Genomic DNA, 26,998 nt, shown 5'->3' with positions numbered 1-26,998 from the left:
CATGTCAAATATATGAAATAAAATTTTATGGTACCATTTTCTTGATTTCGTATGAATTCTATATAAGGAAAGTAAAGAATCCGTGACATCTACACCTCCCATCGATTTGTTATAAATTTTAACAATATTTGGGCATTTTATCATGATTTTATCCTTTTTTTTCCTATCATATCTTTCACAGTCTATTAGAGGATATGCAACTACAAAAGTGCTTAATAAACTCACAGCACGATTGTCGTTCCACTTCACTGAATTTAGCTCCACTCCGTTTATTATTGTTTTTTTTTGAAACAAAAAATCCTGGCCCTTTTTTTCAACTCCTTATCTGCTGGGAAGTTTATATTTGGAAGTCGATTACCTCTGACCGGGGCGCGCAAAATATCCCTCTTTTAGCGAATACGACAGCAAATTTGGGGAACAAAACCAGTTATCAAAAAATAATTTATAATTACTTTACTGCTGTATATAAGAAATTAAACGGAGCACAGCATTGCTACTTGCTCCAACATCAGGCAATCCTTTTGCTGGTAGTATTTTCCCAAAATATACTTCAAAATTATGCAGGAGACCATCATCTCTGCATAGTAGAAAGACTTTATAGCCCCATTTTTTGGGTTTTTGAGGGTTATATTGTTTCAACCTGCTCATCCCTTTGTATGGAATAATTTGCTCATCTACGCAAATGTTTTCGCCTATCGAAAAAGATTTTAGTATATTATTGGTTAAAGTTATTAGGGGTCTAATTTTATGAAATGGGTCATGGCCTTCACTTCCAAGTGGAATAAATTTGTCATTATCATTTATATGAATGAATGATTTTATTTGTTCCCAGCGATTAAGGGTCATGACATCTGTAACTTTGGCTTGTCTTGTATTAGTGGCCCAGTACAGACGTGCTCTGGGAAGTTTAATAATTGACATATAATCTCGATAAATTCAAAGGTTTATTGGAATTGCATTGAATGGCATATAAATTTGATTCGTAAACAATAAGAGGTAATAACTCATTGAGATATATATTATTGGTTTTTTAACTTTATCAACCGTTAGAATTTCTCCTTTCCACTTTGGAATAATTAACGGTAAATTTGTTAAGCAATTTTTCCAAACCATTTTTCTCCAAACGATTTCTTTTTCATTATTGATATTTTCTTCTTCTTCCGATTCATCTGTCTCATTGAAATCTAGATATTTATAGATTATATAAGAGCATAAATTTTGAATATACCCAAATCATTATTTTGTGTTGATAGAAACTCCTCATCAGACGTTTCACTTAATTTTGAATCTTCACTATCGTTAGGTATGTTACCACAATTCATAATTCTAAAAATATAAAACTCAAATAAAATACCTTATTTGCATAATGTGTCTTTAAAACCACATATTATTATTACAAAATTTAATTATCAAAAATAATAAATATATATAAAATAATTTCATAAACATTTATTTTTACCTTTTATTATTTAATTTTAATGTTTTGAAATTTGTCATATATATTATTTATCCTTTTCCGATGTGTAGAAAATTGAGAAGAAAAATTTTATGAAAAAATACCCATTTTTAAAATAGGGTTTAATAAAATGCGAAATTAAAAATAAATAATAGATCACGTGGCCCAAATTAACATTCGAATCGAAGATATGGATTGTGGCTTCAAATACACACCAATTAATTTAAAATTTATTTATAGATATTTATTATATAACTTATGGTATGTGGAATGAGATACACAGTATGTAATACAGGGGGTTTGGATAGGCTGTTTGTAAAATTCTTGGAGAAAATTAGTGATATAATTAAGTGATTATTATAATGTATAATTTTCAATATTTAGTGCTGTAAATGAACGCGTTCGTGAACGTTTTTTTGAAAAAAAATGATGACGGCGTTCCTTTTATTTTTGATGAACGAGTTCGAATTTAAAGTCTGTTCAATTTTAAAAACATTTTATTTTTTTATTTGAAAAATTTAATCCGAATTTTTTAAGAAAAAAGTATTATATTTTTTAATCAGCTGTTTTTCCTTTTTAACATTTCAATTTTTTTAACAAGCCATTATTATAGTTTATTAATTTGAATATTATTGTTCATATATTAATTTAATAGATTACAAAAGCATGGATATTATTATTTCATCATCATCATCTGATTTTGAAATACCATAGCCAAATATGAATATATTTTACAGTAACATCCCCATATTGAAGAACTAATTCAATACTTACCAAATGTAAAATATGCCTAAAAAGTATTATATCAGTTTTAAAATCTTAAAGTTCCAATTTAAAACAAAATTTGTAATATTAATTTTTTATCTTATATAATATAACTAAGTAGCCAGTTAATAATTTATTTTAGATTGTTCTAAGTAAAAATCATTAAATTTTAGATATTTTATATATGATAGAAAATGATATCATTTAAAATTTATTTTTAACAGTTTGACTAAACTACAAATGCCAAGGTAAACTGCAAATGCTTAGGTAAAATATTTGATATATTCTCTCTTAATTGGAGCGAGGTTCATTTTCTTATTCTATAAATAACTTATAAAAAATTAAAATCTTAGATATATTCAATAATAAATGAATAAGCATGAAAAAATAATACGCCAACTTGCGGATTTAATATTAATGAAATATAAAATGTAATTATAATTATTTTTAATAAAATTAAAGGATTTAAACTCTTTATTATGAGATAAAAGGAAATACAACTATTAATCATTTTTTTATTGATTATATCTAATAATATAATTTTTATAAGTTATTCATATCATAAGAAATTGAATCTCACTCCAATTAATAGAATATATATCAAAATCTTTTACTTGGGCATTTACAGTTTACCCTGGCATTTGCAGTTTAGTCAAACCCTATTTTTAATGTCATTTTTTAAAATTATAATCTAATCACTATTATTATAATCAAGGATTTTACATTTTAATTGTTAAGTTGAGCACAATTTGAAGTATAAATTAGTGAAGGTCACGGTCCGGTCTTTGGTCCGGACTGAACCGATACCCTCGGACCGGACCGGACCACGATCCCTAAAAAAAGATCGATCCAGACCGTGGTTAACCTAATTTGATTTGTTTTATCATTTTATTAAATATAAGAGTATTATATAAGCAATAAAATTTATCCAATGGTATTGAAAAAAATGATTTTGTGCTTGGTAGAGGGCATATTAAAATTAAGAGTAGATTGTGTTTTTTGAGATATTTTCATTTTCATCATTAGAAGTATATATTTTATGTTTTATCAGATGTCTGCTTAAGGTACCTAATTATTTTATTAAGAATAAGGTTAAGTAATTTTTACAATGAATTATACAGACAGTTTCTTTAAAAAAAAATAGAACTATATAATAACTAAAATATTTTAATAATATTATTGCTTATTTTGATTAATTTATTGCTTAAAAAATTATAAACAATTATTTTGTTACTAGGTGCTGACGATACATTAAATTTGGTACTGCAGTGAACACATACTCTATGTTTTTATTGTGACTATAAGTAAAATGTTTCTTAGACAAACTTATGGTTTTCATATTGAAAAATAAAAATTAACAAAATCTAAAGACTCCTCTAGAAAAATATCATAAAATAAAATATGCAAAAAAATTATATTAATTGTATAGTAAAGCAAACTTAAACAATAATAAAAGACCGGTCCGGACCGCGGTCTGGACCGTAAAAAATAAAAAGATCGGTCCGGACCACGGTCCTCAAGAAAAAGATCTGTCTGACAATCGGTCCGGTCCGATCCCGGTCTAAGACCGATAGGACCGGACCGTTGACCTTCACTAGTATAAATTTATATATTGTAGAGATCATTAACTTTTATATGATATATAAAAGTTTTAATATAAAAATGATTTCTTTGAATCTATTATACCTAGGATTTTATATTTTTATTTACAATATATTATAATATTTATAAAAATATTTAATATAAAACGAGGAAGTAGAGTATGGATTAGAGGAGGTCTCAATTTATTGAAGCATAGGATAAAACAATAAATGTTTTTAATAAATTCCCCTCGTTAAAAGAGTTGTTTATTAAGTATATTACCGCAATCCCCTCATCTTCCCCTGTAGAGCGAGTTTTTAGTATAGATAATGTCGAATTAACTGCCAAGCGTTCCTGTCTATCGGGTGAAAATTTTGAAAAAAAAATTTATTAAAAATAAATAAGAAAAATTTTTTATAAATAAAAATATCTTATTATTCACTATATTATTTTGTATTTATAATTATATTATCAAAATAAAACTATTATTTTTTAACATGGCTAATATATTGTGTTAAAAAATATAAGACATTTATTTATATTAAATTTAATTTAAAAAAAAATTAATCATAAAATTTTGAACGAACGTGAACGCGTTCCTTTTTTTATGAAAGTAAACGTGAATGCGTTCGATTTTTGATTTTTTTAAAATATATTATATTTATTTTTGATTTTTATAGCTAATAATGGCGATTTCAAATATTTGGTTTTAAAATATACAGCCCAGCCAGGCCAGGATATTTTTTTTAAAAATGTTTTTAGACCCACCCGGCCCGTGTATATTTAAAAATATCCGGGGGCCGGTCAGGGCAGGGCTTGCAGGTCTCTGATAAAAATAAAGATTACTCGAAAAATATAAATGATAACGATCAACATTTGATGTCATTAGATAGCCTCTCTTAAAGTGGTATTAAAAAATATATTTTTAGTTCGAAAATATTTGTTTTTTATCACTTCCGGAAAAGATAAATATTTTAGTACCGACGACTAGTTTGAAACTTTGTATATTTATATATATTCATTAAAGTATATTTATGCCACAAAAATTTGACTCCCTGTAAAAAATTGATCTAGATTAATTACTTAAGTATATCTTACGTGCACCAAATATGGCCCAGCCGAGCACGGATTTAAAAGGAATCATTTACCATCCCGAATTTTTAAAATTTTATATTTCTCAACCCGGAACAGGCCTCCGGACAGGACTGCAAATGGTTGATTTTAAAAATTCAGGTATATGGCCTGTTTAAATATAAAAAAAAATATCAATACGGCAGAATAGGATTTATATTTTATTCATGAATTTGTTGAAATATGAAATTTAAGCCACTTCTCGTATCAATGAATTTTTTTGAATCTTCATAAAATACTAGCATAAATTATTGAAAATGTAGGAAATGTTTAAAATGACAAAAATTATAGAAATCGGGCCGGGCTGAAATAATATAATTATATAAACATGTTGAAAAATATAAAATTTAAAAAATCTGGGCCGAGAAATGATTTTTTTCTAGAATAGCCTATTATGTCAGTAGAGAATTATAAAAATAATAACTCAGCTTTTTACACCAACGAAATTTTTTTGATACACTTATCCTATTTTAATGAATATATAGACAAAATTTAAAATTTTCAACTCGTCGCAAGTACAAAAAAATCGGCCTATACCTTTTCCAGATGTCCTAAACCCTGATAATTTTTTTTTTAATATTGATTTCGATCATTTATATTTTTCTGGTAATCTTTATTTTCATGTATTGAAAAATTGAGAAACACGTCTTATTAACACTTAAAAAATCTTCTGGATCTAATAGATCTAAAGCAATAATATTTCGTTCACAATAATCCTCATCACACTAACTATTTTGAAAAATTGAATTTGATTTGAAAGATGTTGACCAAAACTTTTATGATTTATGTGGAATGACCCATGCCCAAAATAGATATTAAATTTTTACAAAAAAACGTGTGGTTCATAAATCTAAAAATGGCATCTAGTAATTTAATAAATCCTATCATAGAACTCATTCCGGTCTTTTTATCAATTATTAAGGACTCTGGATTTCAAAAAATATCTTACATTCCAGTCTATTCGAGCTCAACTGTGTTATGAACAGGAAAAATTTATCCGCAGTTCAATATTCAAGAGAAAATATCAAGATAAATAATGGAGAACTTACAAGCTTAAAAGCGGATGCTATTCAAAAACTTGACAGGTCAATTCTTGGTATAAATATTCAATTTCTATCGAAGCTTACTATATTTTTATCAGAGACTTGCAGAGGTACCATTTACACTTGAGATCTGCAAAAGTAGGGCCCGGCTCGCCGGGTTCGGGCATAATATTTTTTAAGAAAATTCGGGCCGGGTCGGGTCGGACCTTAGAAATTATTTAAAATATATCTAAATTTATCAATTTTATTTTGAATCTTTTATGTAAAATAAAAATATGTGATTTTATTTATAGAAAGTAGACGCCAAATAACAGATATCATTTATTCTGATTAATTATAAAAATTAATTTCTATATTTAAATAAATTTGGGCCTGACCGGGCCAGCAAAATTTTTTAAAAAAAATTCGGGTTCGGGCCGGGGCAAAACTTTATAAAATAAATTTCGGGCCGGGCCGGGCCGGGCTTGAAAAATTAGACCCGATGCAGATCACAAAAGCCCGAATTTTTTTAAAAAATATTTTTCAGGCCGCCAGGATTTTTTTAAAATATATTTTTAAAAAACCTAAAATGATCCTATATGATTATTTAACTAAAAATTTACCCAGGTTTTGCAAAAAAAAAATAGACCCGGTTAGGGCTTGTATTTTATTATCGGCTCAGATTTTTAATATTATTCAAAGGATAATTTAGGGCCAGGACATATTTATGGGTTGGGCTTCGGGCCTGCAAGGTCTCTAATATTATTTTTTTTTCTTGCGTTTAGAATTTCCGCTTTTGTTAAAATAATATTTTTTTAATGGTTTAATAAAAAAAAATCGGATAAGACCTATTTCTAAAATAAAATTTAGGGTCAATCTAATCTTTAAAAAAATAGACTGATTGAACCTTTCGGGCAATAAGATTTACTTTTACTTTAAACATTTTAATTATTAACTAATTTATATTATATTGACAAATCCGTCTCGAACTTTTTTACCCTCTATTTTTTTATTTATTTTGATATAGTTTATAAATTTAAAATATTTAATCTACCCAAGAGATTATAAATCACAAATTCATCTAAGTATAAATATTTATTTATTATTAACTTTACTTAAAAATATTTTTTATAAATTTATTATATTATGAATTATGATAATTATAAATGCATTAAAAAATATATGACACACCCAAAATCAACCTACATTTTTCTGTTTTTTTGACATTTTATATTTATGTTTTTTACAAATTTAATTTTTATTAAAAAAAATAATTAGTTAGCTTGAAAAAAATTATTGTGGATTGATGAAATTAAAGTTTAAAAATATATTATAAAGAATTTTTTAATGCGATATAGTTTTGTGAATTAATAAGGTTAAGGTAAAATTAATTTTTATAATATTTATAGAAATTAAATTTATTTACGTTTGTAATTATATTGATAAGCAACATAAATAACCTTAAAATGAAAAAATTTCGCCTTATTTTATTTGTGATTCCTTTTTCATCTCTTTATTATTTCTTCTTTGGATGCAAATCGAACCTGGATCTAACCGTTAAACCGGTATTAACAGCTTTTTATAGGACCTGAACCGAACCTAAACCGTTAAATGATTATCTATTCGAACCTGAAATTAACAGCTAAAATGCCTGTGAACCGGTTCGAGCCTCATGCTTATAAAATTATGTGAAAATTATTAGTATATTGATAAAATTCTTATCTAATATTTATAAACATTAGTATATTGTAGTGCTGTAAACATTTCTAAAATTCGAACGAGTTAGCATTCAACGTTTATTAGCAAAAATCGAACGCGTTCCGTTCAATTTCAAAAAAAAGTAACGCGTTTATGTTCAAAGTTCGTCAAAAATAAAAGGAACATAGTTCATCATTTTTTTTCAAAAATTGAACACGTGTTCGTTTACAACATTAGTATATTGCCATCTTACAACACTTTTTAAATATTTTTAAGCATCGGCCGTGTAAGCCGTTTAAACACACTATCTAGAGCTCATCAAATTTCACAAAATATCACAACAAATAAAATATATAAATCAAATATAGGTTTATATATAAAAGGGTTCAAATCTTGTTTTAGAGGTTCGAACCGACCCTATATTTTTATTTTTTACAAGCCGAACCTGAACCTTGAACCGTTATTTTTATCTGAACCTAAACCGAACTGACATTCGTTTCAGATCCCTGCCTTCTTAAATATTCGCGGTCGAATACAAAATAAAGGATCGTCATCACTAAATTGTGAAAATAAATAAGAAGAGATTTAGAACTAGTAAATATGCTGAATAAATGATAGCATGGCAGATACTCTAATTTTTAAAAAAAATCAACTTAAAAACTGTTCTTTAATCAATTATAATCCGATTAAAAAAGCTAATTTTTTTCCCATTAACCGTTTTAAAATACAAGTAATTAAGAAATACAAGAAATAAAATTAGATAAATCTTTTGTCTCTTTTTTATTATGATTGTTTTAAAATTCGTGAAAAAAATGGGTTATTTATATTATATCAAAATATTTGAGTAATTTTCAAAAGTATATATTTATCAAATTTTACTATCCAGTCTATTATATTAGATAGATAAATAGTAATTTGATTCAAAGATGCGTTTTTTTTAAATAAATCTTAGCTTGCATTCTTTTTAGAATATAGTGGTAATTTTTAGATTAAAAAAATATGAATAAGAACACCTATTTGTCATCAATTTAAAAGTCAAAATATATATAACCAATCTTATTACTTTTCGTAAAAGCAATAATATATTAAGACATAATTGTTGTGTGTATTTCTAAACCATTGATTTTTTTTTAAAAAAAGTCAAAAAAAAATTTTAAATATATATGAGAAGCGCATCTACGAATTAAAATATATCCTAAAGCAGAATTATATTAGTAGCATTTTTTATTTTCAACATGTTTTATGCATTATTCGTGTATTTTATAATGAGGAGTTTTTAAATTGCAAATTTGATTTTCTTTTTGTAAAATGTTAAAAATTTACTTTGTCATGTAATTTATAAAAAAAATATCAAGGTATTCCCCTTTAATATGAATAAAAAATTTGGCATAAATAAGATGAAATAAAAACACTTATTCATAAATTCTCGCGTTAGCTTTGTTCCTTAAAATTCAACCTTTTATTAAAAAATATAATTTAAAAAGTCTAATTTAAATTAATTCACTCTAATGTTTTAGAGGTAAAAAGTGTAAAATAATAAATAATTTAGAAATAATAATTTTGCAACTGTTAAATTAAAAGAAATCATACGACTGACATATCGTATCCAATCGTATTTAAGTCAATGGCCAATACTGTAAAATTTATGAAGAAAACCGAATTGACAAAATAATTTACCATAAGGTTATAAATATCTTATCAGCTTCAAAAGATCAGCAAGCGCTACACAAAATCCTTGAATGTATTGCGAATAAATCATCGAACATATCGGATTGTGTTGGAATATCCGATATTAATAAACCCAAATCCAAAACGTTTAGAAAATAGTGTTTTCGCCTTCCATATAGAATAAAACTAGAATCTTGAGTAATAGAATCATAATAGAATTTATTGACAGGGTCATCTCTAGCCTTTACAATCTTAAGCTTAAAAATTTTTTTAAAATTATTTTCAAATGCTAACATTTTCAAAATGACATTTTTTTTAGCTAAAGTGGTAATAAATATTTCAAAATTTTCATGGGGCTCTTCAAATTTTTCAGGGCGCTTTGCTACTGTTTGTTAGTGATCATACATATTCTAATCTTAATAAACTCTCTGATGTAACCTCTTCCTCAGCTTCTACGGAAGAATGTTTCCTACCTTGACCTAGTTTAATTTAGATACAGGGTTGGATTAGAAATCTATTAATTTGTTATTGTTGAAATTAAATCTACACTTAAAATCAGTTATATATATATATGAGTATTGTTTGTTAGTGTTACAAATATAAAAACAAATTGATATTATAATTTAATCTTTAAGCTTAATTGAGTCTTTTAAAAATTGCTTAATTGGAATTTTTTTTATTTTGTTTCAAAAAAATAAAATAATATTGAAAAAAGGACAATGACATTTTACTGTCATTTAGCGATGCTGATCTGTCATGGGAAAGAAATGTGTGCGATTAATCACGTGACACCTATGACCTAGTCGAACAAATAGTCTACAGATAATTTAATAAAAAGAATATTAAAAAAAATACTTGATTTTCTGTTAATTCATTTTAAAATTTATTGTATGTTTTAAAGTTGAAAAATTATTTTTAACAGTGGCGATTCAAGCTTTTCACACCCAAAAAATATATTAGAAAATATTATCAAAATAAATCCATACATATTTTTGAAATTTAAAATTACAGTAATTTATTTTCAGAAAATTCCATGACCTATTTATAAAAAAATATTAACATGATTATATAGAGACCTAATTTAGCATGAATATTCTTTTTTAAATATAAAATTAAGTTTTCATTGCTTTGCAAATAATGTTATAATTATAATGTTAATTTTTTTTAAAAAATAAAATTATTTTATTAATAGATGTTACTTATATTTAATATCGGTAAATAAAATTTATAAAATCTATTTCCAAACTTAGTTTATAATTAGTCAAGCTTCGAACAGATTAAGTTTGGTAAAAATTATCTGTGTTTTAAAAAAAACAAATTAAGCGAATATAATTTATAACATAAAATGAAACAGAGACCTTCAGAAGTACATATTACATGGCCCTGCCCATTCATTTTCAAGCCGGCCTAATACTTTTTAAAATTTATGGCCAGCTCGGATTTTGATTATAAATCATTTTATAGCCTGACCTGGAATTCTTTATTTTGAATTATTTTGGCTGTCTCTTTTGTAAATTGTTTAGGGAAATTGAAAGATAAGTATTACATGTCACAGTCCATTTGATTCGGACAGATACACATGGACCGGATCCCTATCATTAAATAAAAGACCAGTCCGGGCCGTGGCCTAATGAAAAACAACGTTCCAGGATAATTTTTTTTTATTTTTAAAATATTTTTGTTTTTCATTAATTAATTATGTTATATCATTTAATTAATTAAAAAATTATATTTTATTATATTAAAAATTTCGTTTAAATTCTTTATAAATATTCAAAAACAAGTTATCGAATAATTCGAATTAATAATCGTATTCTTATTCAAACAAAACGTATAAAAAATTACTAATTTTATTTGTTGCTTGTTATTCGTAATTCGAATTATTCTAAACGAATTGAATATTTAATTCATTTTGAATAGGTATACTTCCCAAAATAAACTACATAAATAACCCTTAATCAAGTAAGGTTGTTATGTGTATTGTGGAAATAATTTCTGTTAGGAATATTTAATTATCTCCATATATTTTCTTTATCGCAATTTCTTTACTTTTTTTGAAAACTTTTTAAATAAAAATTCAATTATAAAAATTTAAATTACCTTAACTACATCTTATTGTGTATTTAAGAATTTTTGTCACTAGGACTTTCCATAATCCACGAATCAAAGAGCGACTCCCTCTTGTTCTAATTACATTTATCATTTAAGATTAGCTTCCTTTTACTTTATAAAATATCACAAGGAGACGAACACCTCATTATAAGTTTCCTCCTAACGATTATCTTAGTGAAAACGAAAAATTTTAAATACAAATCAGTGGCCGAATTTTCTATTTTTTATATATAGATTCTAGGTTCTATTGTTAATTTGACTAAATCCCTAATAAAAATGGGCGCTCTTATGTCTTAATAACGACCGTCTCGATCTCTACCCTTCCCAAAATCCCGTTAGACCTGATCCCAAATCTCTGAATACTATATGACGCGTTCTATTTTATTTCAAACTTTTATAGATTTCATAACTATTGCAAGCTAAATTTAATTTTTTCGGACCGATATTTTTAAGACCATCGACAATCCTAAATATTCAGTGATTTTTTTTCATGGATGGAAGCTAACTTTCCATGTTTTAAATATTGACCATATCATTATTTTACCAAAATGGAACAGCCCTTGAATGGTCACCTAAAAAGTTTTATTCACTTATTATATAATAAATTAAATAATATATTAATTATTAAACATTCAATAAAATAATCCGCCCTTTCCTGCCTGCCCCTGCTAAAGCAATATATTATTATTTTTTATTAAATCATAGACTAATGCTCCCCCACAATACTTTTTATAGGATTTATTGTTTACATAACATATGGTGCAGATTATCCTATTTTTGTAAAAAAAATTAAGAAAATTTTTCTCCAAAATCTTTTATTTAAAAATTTATCTTGCTAAAAAGATATCAAATAAATACTGGAAAAGAAGATTATTTGAAAAGGGCCAAATTTGTTCGCTACGTATTTAGTTATAACAACTATTAATAATAAATTGAGTACAAATTATTCGTAATTCACATCAAACGGCAAGAATAAATATTACATATTTTGTATTTTTGAGCATCTCTTTGTTTGATTTTATTTTACCTTTTAAAAAAAAATGAGCCAAGGTCTGACTTGAGCTAAGCTAGGAGTTTTCCATTATATAGCGCATTTAAATGTTTAAATTGAACAAGTACGTTAAATAATTTCGCCCAAAACGTATGGGTGGCACATTCATATTATTTTTATATAATAAAAAACAAATTAGCATTGTTATTAATTAATAAACTAATCATAAATAGCATCGCAAAACGAAGTATCCGGTTATTTTTTTAAACAATACCAAAATTTACAATATTGAATTTCGAAATTATTTTTTGGTTCAAAAACAAATCTAAAAATTTTTGAGGGTTAAATAAAACGAGTTCTCCTAAATAGGCTGTCATGAAATCCACAAGGGAGAGGTTGTCGGCGAAGTGGCTCGATACAAGGACTGATCGTAGAATGGTATGATTTTTTAAATCCGGGCCAGGCTTAAAATAAAAAAGGTCAAATTTTTTAAAAAATTTCAATTTTAATTAAGCAGTTGGAAATTCATTAGTGAAATTGAATAATAAAATGAAATCATTTATAAAATAAAACTAAAATTTAAAAAATTTGAGCCATTTTTAAGAATTGGATTTTTATTAAATCCGCAGAAAATCCATTTGTCATTTTTAAGATGCGAACTAATAATTTGGCCAATCAGGCTGTTTCCAGATAGGTTTTTTTAAAGTATTGAGCCTAAATACACTACTTTAGTTCAGTGGCCTCACTAGCCCTTACAATCTTAGGGGGCTCAAAAAAAGTATGATTAGATATATCTAATTTTCTCCGAGATTATTTTCATTCTGCTTCTAAATTATGTAATGTTTTTATAACATCTCCGTTAAAGTTGACTGAACAATTGAAAAAAAATTTAAAATTTATGCCAATGTTTCGTGCATTATTAGTGTCAATGAGTGCTTTGCTCTAATGGTATAAAGGAAAAAATGATTGGCAGCCAACCTTATAATTAACAACTTTAGGATATAGCTCAGATGCGACCTGGTTCAGCCTCATCTTGCATGAACTGAACCTCCCAGTAAATTCCAGGGGAATACATGGCCTTAATTGCATTAAAAGTCAAGGTCAACATCAACGGCACTCTTTAATAAATAAATTATTAAGCCCCCTTTTAAAAAAGACTAGGATGCCAAATATTCTAAAACCTTTTAATCTTTCAATAGATGAAGACCGATCACTACCTTCTACGCCATGGGCAATTATACATTTGTTTTATCCTTTCCCACCAATATAAATAGCAACCTGCTTACTTTAGAAGACTAAAAAAATAAATACAGAAGACACAACATTCTCGCCAATTGCAACATCTACCAATGGACAGTTTGCTCCAATCACCTTTCGTTTTTTTTTTAAATTTAACTCTCACAAAATTAAATTACAAACACTTGAACCTAGAGAATTCTTATTCCTTAGACAGAACATACAAATAAACATTTTTAAATTTAACTATTGTTCCTTTTTAGGAACCCATTTATGTTTTTCTTAAAAAAAATTTTATTCTTTTTTTTTTACGATATTACAATTATATTTATTATATAATATGGCCTGGCCTTATAAGTTTAAATAAGTAATTATAGCATGGTATATTAACAGTGTTGTGCAAATTTTAATTTAAAACATTTCCCATATAAATATAAAAGTAAATAATACAGAATACTTATCCAATATATACAAATAGTTTACATGTACAACTTAAAAATATATTAAATCTAGTATATTGTAAAACTTTTTAGTTTTATACAATTATATATTTATCATATATTAGATATAAATTAATAAATAGTTTAAAAAAAATATATATAATCAAAAAATAAGCGACTGAGCATTTATCAATGTTTGGTTTTTAATTGCATTAATCCGTCTGGTAGACCGTATAAAGAAAAAAAAGTTATTAACAAAATAAGAAATAATTGGTTTGGTATAATGCCAGAATGGAAAATATAGAAGAACTAATTATCTTGTTTGCACCATTATATTGCCTGCTTGATACTAATCAATTTCTCAATCCGTTGAGCCAACCACAAAAAATAATCCCAGTTATAAACAAAATGAAAAATATAAAATCACGCTTAAGCATGAAATGAGCTAAACTTTTGGCAAATTCTAAAACTAATACCAAACCATTAGGTAATTCTTAATAAATAAGGTGAGGGGAAACAAATTTTTGCCAAATTAGTAAAAAATTGTCAAAATTGATATCATGCCAGAACGGAGAGTATAGAAGCTCTAAGTATCTGGGTTGCGTTAATATTTAACTTATTATTTCTTCAATTAAATATTATAAACATAAAAAAGTAACCGAATTGCAAGCTAAATAAAACTATAATACCACGCCTTAAATGTGAGTGATGCAAGCCAAACTTCTCGAACTATCTCTGAAATTTACATCAATAATTGGTGCGTATTTAATACATTCAAGTGCTTCTGCCAGTTTGGAAAAGAACGCATTGACAAAATAAAAATATTTTTAAGATTGGTGCAGACTAGAATAAAAATTATAGAAGCACTGAATATTTGGGAACGTTAATATGTAATGTCTGATTAGTAATTAAAAACTATTCATCAATCTGTTTTTTCAGTCAATAAAGAGAAACTAGTTCGAACATTTTGTTTATACTACTGAAATTTATTATGAAAAAAATTGCGATATTTTTATGCAAAATCTAAATTAAAAAATTTAGGCCCAAGCCCAAATAAGAAAAATTTCTAAAAACCTAGGCCCTGCCCAGCTGGGAGAATATATAGGAACCGGCCCATTGGGGCCACTGAGCCATGGGCTAGCCCGGCCCATGAAGGTCTCTGTGATACTCATATTAAGACGCAGTCCTTAAATGTGCCTAATGTATATTGTATGTTTTTCTTACATATTTTTAAATGGAAAGATTTGAGATGATTTTATAGAAATAGAAAAAGAGGGGATTTAATCAATTTAAAAATAATATAAATAAATTTTTATCTATATAAATATAAAAGAATTATGAAAATATAAAATTTTACCTAATCAATATTTTTCATGGGAGGAGGGGTTCAATCCTCTCCTACCCCACTTGTCTACCCTCCTGTTTCATATTAAAAGGATAAAAACAAAATCAGTAAATAACGTTAAACCGACCATTTTAAATTTTATAGTCTAGGCTTTTATAGCCCCTCCCCCTTGAGGTACTTAGTTTAAAAAAATTAAGTTGCTACTGGAATGAAAAATCTTTAAAAACATATTTTTATTCTTAATTTATTTAATAATTAAAATCAAAATTTATGTTAAAAAATGGTAAATAATTTGAATTCTAAAATAAACTTAAAAAATAATTCAATTCTTACAAAATGAATAAATTAAATCAATATAAATTTTGGTATACGAAATGAATTATATAATGTCCTGTCCATAATAAAAAGGAATGTATTTTAATTTTCCAAATGTGAATAAAATAATCAATTATATCATTACCAGGACACTGTTATGATCTTGACGGTCCCGGGGAAAATTAAATTTGGGGGACCTTTAAAACTCCAAGATTTATCTAAGCTTTAAAATGATCGTAATAAAATGGGCTTGGTAAATAAGCAACTAAGAATATGAATTAAGTAATATTTATACAACTATATTATAGTAAAATGTTAATAATTTAAATTTGTAATAAATAGCTAGCTGAATTAGGTGATATTAAGCATACATTATGTATCTAATTTTGGCTACTCCCGTTTGCATTGTATCATTACAAGTATAAAATTGTTAAAATATTATTAATTTATATCTTTATTTTTTAATGCGCCCCAAAAAATAAATAAAATAAACCTCTTACCTTTGTAGATCATAAAGAAAGCCAGTGTCATTTTTAAGGTACCAGTTTTAGGTTGAGAAAAAAATGGATACCGAATAAAAAAATTATGTTTTAAAAAAGTTACGATTTTCAATTTTAATGATTAAGAAAACTCTTTCACATTTATTCTATTTATAAATTCTATTTAAAACATCATCCTTATCTCTTTTTTATTCTTATTAGCAAATAAAACTTTGGTATAACATTATTTATCTGGTATAATTACATTTTCATACAGGACTAAGCAAAAATAAAATAAATTTTAAAAAAACAAAGAGCCAAACCAACTAATAAAATAATTTTTTGATAAATTGGCAAGCGGGTAATTTATTAAACCATGGGCGAGAAGGCAGCCGATTAAATTTTAGCGGGCGTTTAGGTCAAAAACTTGCCCATTGAAGACTTCTATAAGTCTCTAATATTGCTGAATTTGGTTTAAGAAACAAATTTCGAAAATAAAATATTTTATAAAATTTGGTCTTGCAAAATAATTTCTTTAAGTAACAAAAAATGAGATCAATGGATATACTTTTCTATAATAAATAAAATAAAAAAAATTAATTTTGAAATACTTTATTTGGAATAAAACACCTTAAATTGAAAGCACTATAAAAGAATAAAATTTTACCAATTTTATAAAGTATAATAAACTATAAAGGAGAGAAAGATTTGCAGAGGTACTATTTGTACGGCCTTTTCAAAAAAAATTTCGGCTTGGCTCGAGTTTTATAATTTTAGGCTCTGCCCGGCCTGGGTAAAAAAATAATTTTCAAGCCCGCCCCCGCCCGGGTATTTTTTTAAAAAAAATTTCGCCCGACCTGGCCCAGATATATTTATAAAAGATTAAAATACTAGCAGGCGCTATAAAGTAACAACTATGAATAAAAATGAGGGTAAAATAAACCCTATCTACTCATCATATCGAATATCGGGTCTTTCCAGGCTTAAGGTCGGCAAAAAAAATTTTTTGGTAATTTAAAATTTTTGACTTGACAACTCTAGTTCGGGCGACAGGCTGAAACAAATTAGGTGAAATTTTTTTAAAGTATTTTAGTAGAAGGGGGGGGGGGTAATTATATTTATTAAAAATTAATTCTTTTCAAAATATTTGTAATTTGTAAGAATATAAATTTATAAAGAACCAAATCAACTAACAATAATAATTTTTAAGCAAATGGGATGGTTGGTAAATTATTTCCAAAAAGAATGCCATTCGGACGGATTAAAATTCAAGCATTTGACGGAAGAGGTTTCTCTAATAAGTGTATATTATTTTTATAAGTCTATGTTAAAAATTTTCACTTGAATATGGGATTCCACACCTAATGACCATAATTTCATTCAAAAATTCTTGTCTTCTGTTTTGAGAATTACTATCTTCCTGTGAATTTAATAGGTCTCTTTCCTCTACCTTCCTTGATTTGTCTTCAACCACATTTATGGTAAAGGAATTAAAGGCTTCCGGATATGTTAATTTAATTAACCCACATTGATAAAATATACGAATCGAAACGACGAAAAGGCAGACGATAAATTTGGAAAATGTTAGCTTCATTCTTTTGGAATTATTTTCTTCAAAAACTGATTTGTATAGTAGATTTATTCTTTTAAAGATGGTTGACTATAACTAGGTTGAGAGAATATTTTTTACTATTCACTATCTCAAAATGATGCCATCAATAATGAAAACATGTCTTTTTCAAAAAAAATTGTCATCCAATTTTTATTTATCGGAATGAATATATTTGATTAGTTATTTTCTTCAAAATTTCTCGACTCGCATCTCTAATTTATATTTTAGATTTTTTTGATAATCAACGGATTTGTGAATAATAACCTTAAAATTATTGTGTTAAAAAATGATTAGTTTTTTTGAAGAATTATTAAAAACTTTATTTTATTTTTTTAAATCCAAAATTTTTTTAAAATAAAAATAAACCCAAACGAATATTCTGTATGATTTCAAAATAGAACATGTTGTGATTTTTGTTAAAAAACCATAAAATGATTGATTATAAAAAAATTTTAAAAAGTAAAAAATTGTGATTTTATCTGATTTTTAACGAAGAGAAAAGCAAGATTTTAAATTTGTTTCATAATTAATTTCCTTTTATAATATTTTCATTATTTTATAAAATAAAATTATTTGTAAAAGAAAAACATGTCGGGAATAGAAAAATAATATAAATCTTTTCTGAATAATTTATTTTTTTTCATTCTTTTATTCGTTTTGTTAAAAAATAATTCATTCTTCTAATATTTTTTAACATAGTTTATTTTCATTATTTTCCTTCTAAAAATTATAATAAATTCAATTTTTTTTAATCATTAACTAATCAAACTTTATAATTATGATGTAAAAAATTAAATTTTTAACAACTAATTTATTCTAATAAACTAATAAAATATTTGTTTAGCTTATAATAAGAGCAACATAACTTACTTAATTTTGTTATAAATCAGAATATTACTTCATTTTATATTTGGAGTAGGAGAATATAATTTATAATTCTTATTTAGATCCGATCCAAGAAAATAAAATATTCCAAAATTCCTTCCAACTCACCAAAATAAATTTAAATTACCAAAATCCTTTTTCCTTACTATGAAACGAAAACTAAATAATTCTAACGATATTATATTATATCTTAAAATATCAACTAATTTCCGTATTCTTGTAAAATTAATTAAACTTTAAATTTCATATATATGATAATCTGTTTTTATTAAATGGATAAGTGAAATCAAAAAGATTCCATTTAAGAGATCTGAAAAAAATTTATGAATTAAATATTTTGCACCGTTATCGCGATTTAATAACCTTTAGTTCGATATTTACAATATTTATTTTTTTATTAAAAAAAAATGTCATATTTCTATTTTTTTTAGATAGTTTTATTTTTCAAATCAAAAGTACAAATTGTATTTTTTTTTCTATGGTAGAAATAATATTTTTAAAAAATATGTGTATTAAGTAAAACTTATCTAATTTGTGCAAAACCGTGAATAACATCTAATTATTAAGATGATACTTTGGAGTTGGAATAAATTAATTTGTATTTATTTTAAAGCCCTCAAGTTGGGCTCGGGTTGAAAAAATTATAAATCTAGTCTTGCTGGTATAAACTTACGTATGATATAAATAAAATAACATTTCATGTAAAATAATTCGGCTTTATTAATTGATTAAATAAACATTTGTACTATTTTTAATTTAACATGTAAATTAACTATCATTCAAGAATCAAGATCAAAAAGCGATACATAAAATGTATCGAACCACGACGATAATGCATTGGAAAATCAAATATATTGAATGTATTGAGAATAATATCACGATATTTTATAAACTCTGTTTTTAAATATTAGACTAATGTTAATTAAAAATTGAAATTTTTTTATTCCCCCCCCCCTTTTCCTAAATGTTAAAAGCCGACCACATTATTACAGTCTTTGCCAACATTACCGACACCGTGCACATGCCTACGATATTTCTTATGATAAGAGGACTTAAAATCCACTTTGGATGCTAATAATATTATTTACCTCATCCTTACTCAAATTGTAACATTATCTATCATGATAAATTAGAATATATAAAATAAAAAAATTCATAATTTCTAAAAATACTCATAAGAGTGAGTCCATAAAAAAATTTTAGGCGAAAAATAAATCGCGCAATAAAGGACTAATTCAATCCTTATTTTTTTTAAAGAATTTTAAAAGGAAGTAAATTTAGTTAATAGATATAAGATGAAAAATTTTTTGTAATAAAGGAATTATTCGAATAACTTATCAAACGTGCTAATGCATAGGTCACTAATATTATTTGTACATAATGTATGTTTCTTATTGATAATATGGAATTATGAATCTCCAATTAATATTGTATTCTTAAAAGGATGACAAAAAAACGACAATAACATTTTTAATAATTTTATCGTCCAACTTTTATTAAAATTTGATTTGTTTAAAGCTATATTTATGAGAGGCTTGACTTTTTTATGCCAGATTCTTGACAGGACCCTTTAACAAGGAGAGGGGGGTGGGTGCTAATCAATTACATCATTAAAATTCTAGCAGGAAATACTTTATTTTATGATATAAATATTTTAAGCTTTAGCTATTGGGTGGGGGGGGGGGGTGTTCAACTAGTGATCTGCATCGGGAAATAAAAAATATATGTTATAGGCGTCTAGTTTCTATAAATAAAATAAAATATTTTTATTTTACATTAAAAGTTTAGCTAAAATTGATAAATTTAGATATATTAAAAAAAATTACGAGTCTGACCCGACCCGAATTTCTTTAAAAAATATTAGGCCCCGAACCCGATTTCTTACGGATCGGATACGGCCGTACTTTTGCAGATCTCTAGGCTCAACACTAGATTCCATAACATTGTTTGTTTCGTTTTATAATTTTCAAGAATAAAAAACATAGGTAAGTCAACAAAATATACAATATTGGAAACTGAAGATTGGTAAGATCTTTCAGATAAAAGGGTTTCTTAAAAATACCTCTATATCTTATAGAAAGGTATTTTTGGTCCTTGAGCTTAATTCATAAAAACTATTAATTACATTCTGTCAAAAATTTTATTGAGTTTTTGGAACATATATTTTTTAAATGTTGTTTCTCATATAATATTTTTGGAGATTTATGAAATCTTTATAAATTTGGTTTAACATATTATGTAATAATTTCGGAAATATTTTGATGGTTATAACATCATTTACACTTATTCCATTTACTTCTAATAATCCAAATATGTTATGAATATATTTTTCTGGCTGTTAATGAGTTATACGTAAATATACTTAATTAATATTTATGAAATGTTTTTTATCATGTTTTACAAGAATTTCCAAAACATGATATTGTAAAACGTAATTTTTACTCATTATATTATCAACATGATATACAGATCAGAGACATGAAGAGAGACTAATTAACAGCTTGGCCCGAATTTATTAAAAATATATTGCATTTATTTAAATTTTATAGGTAATAATGGCGATTTAAAATATTCGGTTCTAAAATATACTACCCGGCCCGGGCATTTCTAAAAAAATTTAGACCCGGCCCATGTATATTAGAAAAAATTAAAATGTAGGCCCGGCCTGGCCCGTATCTGATATAGATATAAAAATTATTTGTTTCGGACTTGTAGGTTAGAAAAAAATTCAATCGAAAAACTTTTATTATAGTTATTCCATACTATTGTTCAGTTCCATCTTAATATTATCTTTTCCATTTTTATAAGGGTTGTATTGAACTTATTTCATAATATTATATTCGAAAAATTCTTTAATTTTTGAATTTTTGTTTATGAAAGATTAATTACTAATAGTTACTCCAAACTTTTAAGCTGAATTTTTTTTTATTTTTAAGTTACAAATCCTTAGATACTCTTATAGGCGCATCCAGGATTTTTCTATAGGGGAAAGACACTCCTAGACGGTTCTTCTTAAATTTTATTGAAGGTTTTTAGGTCCACTTATTTTAGGCCTATAACTATATTTTATTTTTATATAAATTATTTATATGCTTTACTTTTACCAAACATGCATATTGGAAAGAAAGGGGTAGGGGGGGGAGTGGGGGAGGTAGGGGAAATTTTTTTATGAGTTTAAAAAAATATTTACGAGAACATACATTTGAATGGGGGGATTTCCCCATCCCCCTTGATTACTCGATGCCTTCTTCGAGAGATTAGTATCAAATCAATTTCTGACCGAATTTATGTGAAAGTCTACACCATTCTCAGCTCGACTCAGCTAGAGGTGGATGTTAAATGAAAGAAACCGACAAATCAGTTTTGCATTAACCATTCGCCTGAATGTAAACTCTGTCCCATATTAGTGAGCAAAGTGCAGAAAACCATTAAACCAATCTGGCCACCACCGTTTTCGATGCATATTAAGTATAGGACGTTCAAACAGATGCAATCTCTCATAAAATAGGTATTATATATGTTGCGGGCTTTCCTGCAACTCTTTACTGATGGGAGACGGCCCGATGAAAGTAATAGACTGGCGAATGGCCGATTCCTAGCGTGGGACCTCTTTTGCATTGACTCCATTTAACCCTCCAACATTAACAGAGACATTCAAAAATATATAGAGGATTTTAAAATAAATAGCGGATATACCTTACGAATATCAGTTCATACCCTTTGTCATAAAAATATTAACATACTTCATAGATTAAGAGCCCCTTCTTCCTTTCTGATTTTTCGGTTTATAAAATTATTATATTATAATTTTTTAAATTCATAGCTTGAATATTGGCCACTGGTATCGATTAAAATTTAAAGTATTGGCTAATACCAAGGGTATCTTTGCTTATAATTTTTTGATTCCATTTTGAAGTCAGGTCAGCCAGAACTTTAAAAAAGTTCGGGCAGTTTGAAAATGTTTTTTTAATTGCCTAGTCCAACCGCTAGATAATAATGTAAAAGATAGGCCTGAAAATGAGAGCAAGGCTTTTAGGTTATGCTGGAAAGACTTTTATTCTAGATTACCCCGCCTTTAAATCTTTAATATATCATATCAACTGCTTGCAAGATCATTTAATAAGATGCGAAATCTTGTAATTAATTTCCATACATAAACATCCGAGGTAGTAAAAATGACATAAATATATGAAAAAAAATTTCTATGATTCTCAAAATTCCGGCAAGTTTATTTACTTATAAAATTATCCTATTTTAAGATTATAATATTAAATAAATTTCTATATTTATTTATACATAGTTTATAATAACATTGAGATTAATATTAAATGAATTCTTATCCATCAACAGAGAATAGGAAACTAATATAGTTCGATCGTATTATATTAATTGATATTCTTTGTCTAAAGTAAAAGCCTTCATTTGTATTTTCGGTCTTTGATGTCATGCGATGCCCTATCCTTGAAGAAGGTTACGCGTGAGTAGGAAATTTAAAAAATTTTATTTTGATATATTATGTTTTAACATACAATATTTTCATCCAAGATGTTTTGGCAATAGAATGTCAAGGGAAAGGATAACTAAATGAAAGAAGGGGATTTTAATTTTGTAAAAAATAGAAGATAGAGGAGGAACTTGTGACTGAGAATAAAATTTATAATAAAGGTATCCATAAATCAAAATTAAAAATAAAATGGATGACATATGAATAAAGGTATATATTAAAAAGCTAAAAAAAATTATAACTTTTATGTATCTTTTATTTTTTTAATTATAATTATAATTTTCATTTACCTTTTTATAAAGGATAAAGAAATTAATTATTTTTTTCAAAAATAAGAGTCAGTGTTGCAGCTATAAGTTATTAAAACATTATTACATTTCGTTTAATTTTATTTTAATCAGCCCTCCCGGTCCCTATTTTTATTTCAATTTATTATTATTACCATATAAATCATAATGAAAAATGAAAATTTAATTGTATAGTATGGCTAATTTTACTCTGACAAATAATTAACCATGGCCTAAATTAGTTAAAAGTTAGATCATATTATCATATCATCGTTATATAAATTAATGAAGAAAAATTGTTTTACTTAATTTTATTTTCATAATTTTTATAATATAATTCTTTTATTAAATTAATATTATTTGTTTTAAATTTTGATTTAAAATTATAATTATCATAAAATATATCATTGACCTACCTTAATTGATTACTTGCCTTTTGAAGTAACTCATTTAGATTCTATTTAATGTTTTTCTATAAAATCCCTTTTAATCTGGAAGAATTCACATTTTAAGGCGTATAAATTTAATTTAAAAACTATATTTTCCACCTTTCGGGTTTTTAGGGTTGCACATCTACTCCTTGAAGTAGACAACACTGTTTTGCGAGGACAAAGATTGCACTCACAATCTAAATATTTATTCCATGAATATCTATTATTACTTAAATCCACTATTCTCATCACTCTAACTAAATTTATGACATTAGGCAGATTAATAAAGATATAGCAACTGAACTAAAATGGGAATATATACTATAATTTATTTTAAGAACGAACTCATTTTTATAATTGTTTTTTTAAATATGCTTATGATTAAACAATAACAAGGATGAAAAATATAACAATAAAATATAAAGAGATATTTACCCGTGCAATTGGTTCTACCCTTCTCAGGGCAGTGTCCACGAAAGTCAGACCCCCAAACCATTTAAAAAAAATTTAGCCCCAAAATTTAAAAAAAATTATTTATTAAATTATAACATAATTAACGATTAAATCTAAATGAAAATAAGTTGTGAAACCCTGAGCATAATTATTCATTATATTTTTTGTGGAGAAATCCAAGAAGATTTAATAGGAATCATTAATCTAGAATGTCTTTCTGCTGAAAGCATTATTAATTGTATTTTAAAGCAACCTAATGAAATAAATATTAATTCGTCGAATATAGCCAGGCATATGATGTGCAAACGTCATATCTAACCAAAATGGAGGATTGCAAACCGTGCTTCAAAAATTAATAAAAAAAGTGCCTCATATACATTGGTACAACCATAAGTTGCATCTTGTAGTTCAAAATTGATATAATAATATTATTATCATTTCTAATTTTTTAATTTATTTAATGTATTGTAAAAAATTTTTAGACGTTATAACATATCCTGTAAATCTAGAGGCCATACACTTAAAGGACTTTTAGATCAGAGGTGGACTGGTAATTTAAAAATATCCCGTATCATTTATAAGAAATGTTAGGCTATTGGTGAAGTATTTTACTTTTCTAATATAACTCTTAACTCAGAGGTTTCCACTCATGATAGTCGAATCTGGTCCTTTATTTCAATATGTTAATATAAATTATGTTAAAATGGTCATTTTAATAATTTATGAGGTATTGTTAACAATAGATTTGCTAAATAAGTATCTACTTTCAGTAGGTACTAGTATAGTGGATGCTAAAAGTTATTATGATTCCACAATTATTTATCAAAAAATAAAAGAAGTGATAATTCTTTTGATTTGATAAGAATTAAGACTGAGAAACTTATACCAAAATTTAATCTCATTCCTCAAAAATCATCAAGGGTACGTGAAACGCCTGTAAATCTTCAAAAAATTTTAATCAATACCAAATTGCAATTTGATTTTTTAAAGGACTTCAATTGCACTTCTTTAAAAAAGAATTATTTTAAAATTATTGATTACTTTATAAATCGTTTTTTAGATAGATTTACCATCATGTATCAACGGTTTTTTTGAGGCCTCATTCTCTACACTAAAGAGAGTTCTATACCAGAGAATCGATGAAAGATCGACGTAAACAAAATTAAGTATTAATAGCTTATGGGAAAAAATAATACAGAATTTAGCTTTTATTTCAATAATACAAATTTTTAATGAAAATAACAAAAAATATTTATTAATGCCTAATTATTTGTTTTATTCTAAAAAAATATTAGCCCCCCTAAGTAAACAGCTGCCCCTCCTCAGCTGAAAATTTCTGGTTACAGCCCTGACCCTTCTTTAGGAGTAAGTTATTTTAATAATATATGATGCGATACATGTTCCATTCATTCCATTTCAGCTAAACTTCTATATATTATCTGTATCCATTTTAGAATTTTATCTTTAATCATATATGTAGAAAAAAGACTGTCAGGAAGCAGGACTTAACAAGTATCAAGTAAGGAAATTTTCTATTGATTTTCCCAATTTAATTTCATTATTGAAGATTTCATGAATTAAGCTCTGAGATATGAATCCATTCAATTCGACATCCTCCTTATGATGCTAAATAATATTTAATGTCCTGTTGTGATGTTTGGCCTTTTCTTTTTGATTAAGCGACAAATAAACCTTATAAAAATTTACTATCATGATCTAATTTTTTTTAAATTATATAAAATGTACTTTAATAAATATTTATATCCGCACTCAGGGATGCGAATCCGGCCTAATTTTAGCCCCGGGTTCGGTTCGGGTTCGGTTTAAGTAAAAAAATAAAAGGTGGGTTCGGTTCGGGTTCGGTTTATGGAAATATTTTTGAACCCGGGTTTGGTTCCGGGTTCAGCTCGGGTTTAAGAATTTTCGAATTGATATTAAAAAACTAGACATAAATTTGGTATAAAAATAAATTTTTTATTTTATTTATAGGCAAAATACATTTAAAAATACAAAACTAAACCTTGAAATAAAAGAGTTAAAGATAAATTTTAAATAGCAATGATTTCATAGAATTAAAAAACAGATATATAAATTTAATTTCAATTATAATATACACTTCATTAATATATATTAAAAATTAATCTGAACAAAAAATAAATCAATATAATAATTTTTACTATGACTTGTTCATTCCTTTAATTAGTAATCTTTGAGACTAAGTTAAAAATTAAAAATAAATGGCGTAAATGTATTTAATTGTTTTAAATTTATTAAACACTCCAATAGGAATCTTTGAAAATAAATTTTAAAAAAAATTAAAAAATGGCGTAAATGAATTAAGTTGTTTAAAATTTATTATCACTTCACTTAAAAGGTATTATGATAATTTTTTAAAATCTCAATTAAATTATTAATATTTGTATTTACAATTATACAAATATCTTAATATGTGATTTTAAACAATACACTGAACCCGCTTGAACCCGGGTTCATAAAAATTCCTGGGTTCGGTTTGGGGTTGTAAAAATTTTATAAATGGGGTACAGGTTCGGTTCGGGTTCAGATTTTTTTATCAAAAACCCGGGTT

The 26,998-nt window shown here is 26.0% G+C and overlaps 1 protein-coding gene across 1 annotated transcript in view; it reads right to left on the bottom strand.

Moving 5' to 3' along the window:
* LOC135926933 (uncharacterized) overlaps positions 1-26,998 on the bottom strand; it is a 98,955-nt gene that overhangs the window by 67,592 nt on the left and 4,365 nt on the right. The window contains exons 3-5 of the mRNA XM_065462864.1: positions 1,229-1,326; positions 1,082-1,184; positions 480-898 (exon numbers count right to left, since the gene is read on the bottom strand). Coding sequence (XP_065318936.1) covers positions 480-898; positions 1,082-1,184; positions 1,229-1,326 — 620 coding nt within the window. The remainder of the gene's footprint in view (positions 1-479; positions 899-1,081; positions 1,185-1,228; positions 1,327-26,998) is intronic.

The sequence above is a fragment of the Gordionus sp. m RMFG-2023 genome, chromosome 3 (genome assembly GCF_954871325.1).
Source record: "Gordionus sp. m RMFG-2023 chromosome 3, tfGorSpeb1-WG-v2, whole genome shotgun sequence".
Taxonomy (NCBI): domain Eukaryota; kingdom Metazoa; phylum Nematomorpha; class Gordioida; order Chordodea; family Parachordodidae; genus Gordionus; species Gordionus sp. m RMFG-2023.
The sequence above is the reverse complement of the archived record's forward strand: the minus strand, read 5'-3'. Positions and strand labels throughout refer to the sequence as shown.